General features: G+C 31.9%; 1 protein-coding gene across 1 annotated transcript; it reads left to right on the top strand.

Annotated features, from left to right (window-relative positions):
- The first annotated feature begins 592 nt into the window (after positions 1 to 592).
- LOC126774459 (THO complex subunit 1) lies at positions 593 to 6850 on the top strand. The gene is made up of 10 exons (XM_050496013.1): positions 593 to 800; positions 879 to 1556; positions 1823 to 2082; positions 2343 to 2515; positions 3006 to 3138; positions 3348 to 3433; positions 4642 to 4787; positions 5460 to 5555; positions 5964 to 6044; positions 6437 to 6850. Exons 1-10 carry the CDS (start codon positions 756 to 758, stop codon positions 6746 to 6748), a joined length of 2010 nt encoding a protein of 669 aa, XP_050351970.1. The 5' UTR covers positions 593 to 755; the 3' UTR covers positions 6749 to 6850.
- The last annotated feature ends 462 nt before the right edge of the window (positions 6851 to 7312 follow it).

The following is a 7312-nucleotide window of genomic DNA, read 5'->3' as shown; positions in this document are numbered from 1 at the left end:
AAATTATCTCTGTCTCAATTGCGGTTTCACGGCCACGGTTTCTGGTCTATTAGTTTCTCTGTCTACGGTAGTGAATGTTTATAGCGTAGACAAAGAATTTCTCTGTCGCTATAATAATTTCATAATTACGTACGATGTACGATGGCACACTACTATCGTTATGATGCAAAATTAGATAACTATAAGATATACTAATCTATAACAATTTCAATTGTTTTTACTGTCAGCGACATCCATTGGGTCATTCAAAAATCCTTTCATTGCAAAAATACTGTCTGCCAATCTGCGATCGATATCGATATCTTGGTTTTATGCGGAGTGATGGCAGTTACTGTCTTTTTGAAATTGATCATTACAATACTTCGCGTATATTTTTCGTTTCGTGTTGCTGTTTTTTTTTTAATACTGGTAACTATAATTAACACTGATTTAAAATATATTATTATGTTTTTTTTTTTTAATGTAATATAATCTCTACCCTATTATACGATAATTTTGATTCATATACGATAATTTTACGGCCCTGGTACGATAACTGCCTGGCTTTAGGTTGGGAACACTGGTCTGACTGACTCTAGTCTTGTGTGTCTGTGGTCATGATCCCAATTTCTGATGATAAAATTATCTTTTAAAATTTGTTTATGTCGAAGGAATTTAATGAAAACACTAATTACTTCTACATAAAGATTGTAGTAGTATTTCAGGGCAAATAGTGTGACGGATTGCTATGCAATAGTATTCATAACACATATACAATGTCTGAAAAAAATGGATTTGATCAGCTACGAGTTAAATATAAGGTGCGTCTTATAACCTTACACATATTTATGAAATTATTTTCTTTATTTGAGTGAAAGTATAATATTTAAGTGTTGCAGGATGTTTTATCAAAAGCCTTCGTGTCAAATAATATCGAGTTACTCGAATCGTTTTCAAAGAGTGCCAATGAAACTGACCGGAAAGCTGCAATGGATCAAGCATTTCGAGATAAGCTTCTCGAATTGCTTATTGAAGAACCCAACACCCTGGAGAACTATGTTTGTTTTTGCATAGAATCTTGTAGGCGACAGATGGTAACGCCAACAATGCCCGTAGTCCTTCTTGGTGACATATTCGACGCGCTCACTTTGAACAAGTGTGAGAAGTTGTTTACATATGTGGAAAATGGTGTTAATATTTGGAGGGAAGAATTATTCTTTGTAGCTTGTAAGAATAATCTATTGAGAATGTGCAATGATTTGCTGCGAAGGCTGTCTAGGTCACAGAATACCGTATTTTGTGGTCGAATTTTATTGTTTTTGGCGAAATTTTTCCCTTTTTCCGAACGTTCTGGTCTTAACATAGTATCGGAATTTAACCTAGAAAATCTAACAGAGTTTGGTGGTGATAATTCAAGTACACTAAAGGATGCTCTGGATGAAGACATGATAGTGGATGATGAAAAGAATAAGCTTTTAATAGATTACAATCTGTACTGCAGATTTTGGAGCTTACAAGACTTCTTCCGTAACCCAAATACATGCTACAATAAAATTCAATGGAAAACATTTGTTGCAGTAAGTAGCTTTTGTATTGATCCAATAAAATGGATAAACTTTAGAAATAGTATTTCATTTTATTGAGTGTTTTCATATTTTATTCAGAAACCTTGCTCTGATTGTAGTATATTTTTATTTACAAGGTTAACGAAAAAACTTAAAAGTTGTTAGTAATATAGTTAAAAGATGTTTTTATAGTTAAAACAGGCAGTAGCAGCATATTTAACTCATAGATGCATGACTATGATAGAATATGTAAATCTTTAAAACAAATTGTGTTTTAGCATTCCGGTAGTGTCCTATCAGCCTTCTCTTCGTACAAGCTAGAAGCTGTTGAACTACAGAAATCAAAACTGAACAGAATGAAAGCAGTCAATTCAGATGTAGAGATGCACGAGAACAAAGAGCAGCACTACTTTGCCAAATTTCTCACTAATCAGAAACTTCTAGAATTACAATTATCAGATTCTAATTTCAGAAGATGTGTTTTGATTCAGTTTCTAATTTTGTTTCAATATTTAACATCTACAGTGAAATTTAAAATGTAATGTATATTTAAATTTTAATTTATTAATTTTTTATACAATTATACTTTAATGTACACCTCATCAAACAATATAGAAAATCACTTCAGACTAATTATTATGTACTATGGCTAAATTAGCCCTATCTTCCAGACCTCTCAATCAAAAAGGAGATTTTAACATTAACAGTAGTAATATTATAGTAATAGCAGAGGAAAAAAAATCCATATGGGCAAAGCCACAATTTACATTCTATATTCACAATACTTATATTTGTCAGGGAATCTCAAGAATTAAAGTCTGATCAAGCTGATTGGGTAAAAGAAACAACAGCACTAGTATACCGCTTGCTAGCCGAGACACCACCAAATGGAAAACGTTTTGCTGAATGTGTGAAAAGTATATTGAAGAGAGAGGAACATTGGAATACTTGGAAAAATGATGGATGTCCAGGTTGGTATAACATAAGATAAAAAACCTTATATTTAGCTATTTCATGCAATTTACTAATTAACTTAACTACTTATATCCACTTTAATTTGATTTCCAATAACTTTATCAACATTCAAAATGGCAATTTTTCGCAAATCCATAATTAATATCATAGATTCTTAATTTGTCTATTTCTGGCTTGTATCTACGTTTTAGTGCAAAATATTCTACCAATGATATTGTTTCAGTTTAATGTTAAAATTGTTTATTCGGCCTCACTCCTCTTGTGATTGAAATAGGATGTAGAAAGATATTGTTTTGTTGAGTAACTGTAATGACATAGGTATGTGGATGAAGGAATAACTTAAAAGTCTTAATTAAATTTTCTTGGTGATAATTTATTATCTTCAGTTTTGATATTAGTTTAATAAGAAAAAAACTAATGATTAAAAAATTGTATATTAAAAAATGTATTCTTCTTACCTTCTGTACATTATTACTATTTTCATAGAATTTCAGAAACCCAAGCCACCACCAGTTCAAGCAGAGAGTAATGAGGAAATTAAAAGAGCTAAAAAGAGACGGCGACCTGTGGGTGATATAATTAAAGAGTATGAGGGTCAGGACAAATTCTTTATGGGGAAGTAAGTCATTTAATATATAGAGTAGAGAATGTTAAATTTATCTAAAATAATTTACAGATACTCAACCATTTATATATTAAATATACACACTGCACATTGTACACTAAGTCTCAATAAGTATAAGTACATAAAAAAATAATATAAATTATATTTAGAAAACTATGTTTGCAGTATTTACCAATTGCATAAAATATATTTTCATTTTTCAGCAATGATTTGACAAAGTTGTGGAATCTCTGCCCAGACAATCTTGCTGCTTGCCGAACTAAAGAAAGGGACTTTATGCCATCATTAGGTAAGTCTATTGTAAAAACATACATATCATTGTTTTTTTTTTGTTTTCAAATTATGGTATAAAATAAGTCTTTCACTTAGGTATTGCATGATAAACATATATTAAGTACAATTTTTTATTTTAATATTTCATTTTCTCCACATATAAGTATACTTACTGGTGGTAGAGCTTTGTGCAAACTCGTCTGGGTAAGTACCACCCACTCATCAGATATTCTACAGCAAAACAGCAGTACTTGGTATTGTCGTGTTCTGGTTTGAAGGGTGAGTGAGCCAGTGTAATTACAGGCACAAGGTACATAGCATCTTAGTTCCCGAGGGTGGTGGCGCATTGGTGATGTAAGCGATGGTTAACATTTCTTACAATGCCAATGTCTATGGGTGTTGGTGACCACTTACCATCAGGTGGCCCCTATTCTCGTCCGCCATCCTATTCTATAAAAATAAAAAAAAATAAAAAAAATGTGCTTAGTGGGTTATATTTGGTTTCCTAAATTGTATTAATAATGTATGCTCTGATTGTAAATTACAAAAATTAAATAAATATTGAATCATACTCATGCACATGTGACCTTATAGATTTATGTTAGTATTTAATTAGATTGTAGATTAAATTCTAGAAAGGAGTAAACTACAAATATGCATGCTACAATCTTATTTTTACAATATGCATATATTGATCAACTGGGGACATTTGATTTGATTTGACTAGGGGTCACATTTAATACTTATAATTTCAAGCATGACGCATTTTCCCGTATAAAATTTAATTGATATACCTTTAGAATTGTTGATATTATTTGATTGGCCTACTTATAAAAACTGTTATTAGTATTGTATAATTTGATGAAGATATTAAACAATATGTAATTTGGTTATTGAGATTAAAAATATTTATATAGGCTATAATATTTTATTTAATAATTTCAAGCATCGACATTTATATATAAGAGTACCATTATTGAGGAATGCAATGTGTCAAGACACAGAATCAGAGGAAGTTACTCTTGAATAATTTAAAAGTATGTTTGTTCGATGTTGGATTAGTTCAGAGCATTCTACCAGATCCTTTATCAGAATCTTGGAATTTTATCTAATAGGAATAAATAATAAGTGATGTTACAAATTTAGAAGACAAAAGTCCCTAAATTAAATAAAGAAAAAAAAATATGGAGAAGATGTATCATGAACAGTACCGTGTGCCCGTAGAGTCGTACATGGTGGGAGCGGGCGCGCGCGCGGGCGGCGGCGGGTGGGGCTGGCGCGCGCTGCGCCTGCTGGCGCGCCGCTCGCCGCACTTCTTCGTGCACACCAACAACCCCATCGGCCGCCTGCCCGACTACCTCGACGACATGGTACCACTACAGAACAGTCGATTATGTTTTATATATATATTTAGTAGTGATATCCAGACTAAAGTAATGTGTGTTGCCGCAGAGTTGAAACATACGTCAGATGATATTTGTACTAAATTTTGTTGACGGACAATATGTAGACAAACCAATTTTTTTTAACTCCTCGTGTTTTACTTAAAATGGATATTCATAAACCTCGTATGTTTATGAATATCCATTTTATTGTATTGTTCTCACTGCTAATTCCGACATAGCAGTTTTCTTTTTTATTATATTTTTAAAAATTAGTTTGATAGCGTTAAATTAACTAAACCTCCTGGATAAGGCGTCTTCTAAAGACAGCTTTCTTTCACTAAATTGGACTTTTTGAAAAATTTTTTTTAACCTTACCTTACGTCTAAGATATGTTTTTGATAGGAGATTTTTGACCTTATTATCTTAGTGCAAACAACTGTGCACTCTTACTACTCTTACTACTACTACTCTTACTTTCCCTTTATAACATTTTATATTTTTAAAACGACAACATTTAGTTACCTTAACATACTAAAGTAAGTAAATCATTCCATGGGTTTCGAGACCCATTAAGAATCTGATACTTATATCATATGTATGATTTTTTTTTAAATTAAAATAATTATTTTATTGTATTCGTCTATAACTATTTAACAGGTCAAAAGAATAACGCGCGAAGTCGCCGCAAATGCTGCTTCGAACAACACGAACGGAGATGCCTCAGGCGGCTCTAATGAGAAACCTATTAAACAGGTAAATTTAATTAGAAAATATATATCAGTATTGCTTTTTAAATATTTTAAATATTTTTTTAGTACTGGTGGTAGGGCTTTGTGCAAGCTCATCTGGGTAGGTACCACCCACTCATCAGATATTCTACCGCAAAACAGCAGTACTTGATATTCTTGTGTTCCGGTTTGAAGGGTGAGTGAGCCAGTGTAATTACAGGCACAAGGGACATAAAATCTTAGTCCCCAAGGTTGGTGGCGCATTGGCTATGTAAGCGATGGTTGACATTTCTTACAATGCCAATGACTAAGGGCGTTGGTGACCAGTTACCATCAGGTGGCCCATATGCTCGTCCGCCTTCCTATTCTATAAAAAAAAGTGGATGTTAAGAAAGATCTATTAATAAGTTAATATTTGTGTATATTTTTAAAGGAACCATGTGAGGAAGAAATGGCTGAAGAACAAATAGAAACAGATATTATAAAGGAAGAAGATACTACTGATATGGAACAGGTATACTCATATTATGTAATAAAAAAATAATTTTACACATTTTATACTTTTTTGTTCAGTATACAACGGAATTTCTGACATGATACCTATTTTAAACTAGTTTCCTTCCGAGTATAAGGGGGGATTGATTAGATGCAATTGAAGAGTAGTCTATGACGATCCTTAGGTTTGCTTGCTGCATACCAAATTTTATCAAAATTGACTCAGTAGTTTGGGCGTGAAAGCGTAGCAGATAGACAAGAATTAATTTAGCATTTTTTTATTAATATAGATGATAAATTGCGAGTTTTAAATTCATTTTTTGTTTTATATCGCCAAGGCGTGTAAAAAATATTTATTAAAAAACATTAGTTAACTTTTTAATGTTAATAAATAAATTATGTCAATTAAAGGTACCAGATTCCACACACGGAGAAGATGAAGACAAAGTCGACAGATCAAGAGTCACCATGATAACCCCCACTCAACTAGACGCCCTAGCTACTAGCCTCACAGACTGGAAGAAGCTAGCAGTGAAACTCGGCTACAAACCTGATGAAATACAATTCTTCGAAACAGAAAACGCAACAGATATTGCTAGAGCTAAAAACATGCTACAGTTGTGGTTTGATGATGACGAAGATGCATCAGTGGAGAATCTCCTTTATATCATGGAAGGACTAGAAATGACAGAAGCCTGCGACACACTTAAATCTGTTAAATGATATTTTTGAAGTTAAATGAAATAGGTTTTAAATCATGTCAAGATATGTTGTAATGACAGCCAAACTATAATTTTTATCTGTGGTATTAAAACTTATGTCAGATAATAAAAAAATATTTTTACATTCGTTTTTTTTTCTATTTTCAAGCCTGAAAGACATTTTATTTCTTATAAAAATATCAAAAATCCGTAAATATCTGCTATAGTTCGTGTGTGTATATGTACATAATGTATGGAAAATTATCGTACAAATATAAATTTCTATGCTAAATTTCCCTTCTGATTTGTAATTATATTTTTAATTAAAAAAAATATTACATTTTTTTTCGAATTAAAAAAATTGAATTGGATGATATTAATATAGAATTTTCATAGAGCTTCGCAAAACAATTATATAAATAAAAAGTACCTGCCCGTCGTAAAAATCTAATAGACGCCACAAAAAATTCTGACCGAAAAACTCCCCTACTTTTATACAATTTGATTGTATATTCCGTTTCAGAAGAATGCAAATCTCCGTCAAATTTTGCTATGCTATTAGTATCAATAAATCGCAAGGACAGTT

Source organism: Nymphalis io, chromosome 16, assembly GCF_905147045.1.
Source record: "Nymphalis io chromosome 16, ilAglIoxx1.1, whole genome shotgun sequence".
NCBI classification, from domain to species: Eukaryota; Metazoa; Arthropoda; class Insecta; order Lepidoptera; family Nymphalidae; genus Nymphalis; species Nymphalis io.
This window is presented reverse-complemented; position numbering and strand designations above follow the sequence as displayed.

Coding starts and splice junctions, on each gene's coding strand:
- LOC126774459 (XM_050496013.1), top strand. CDS start 756: ATGTCTGAAAAAAATGGATTTGATCAGCTACGAGTTAAATATAAG. Junction 1,557..1,822: donor AATGGAAAACATTTGTTGCA/GTAAGTAGCTTT, acceptor ATTGTGTTTTAG/CATTCCGGTAGTGTCCTATC. Junction 2,516..3,005: donor GAAAAATGATGGATGTCCAG/GTTGGTATAACA, acceptor CTATTTTCATAG/AATTTCAGAAACCCAAGCCA.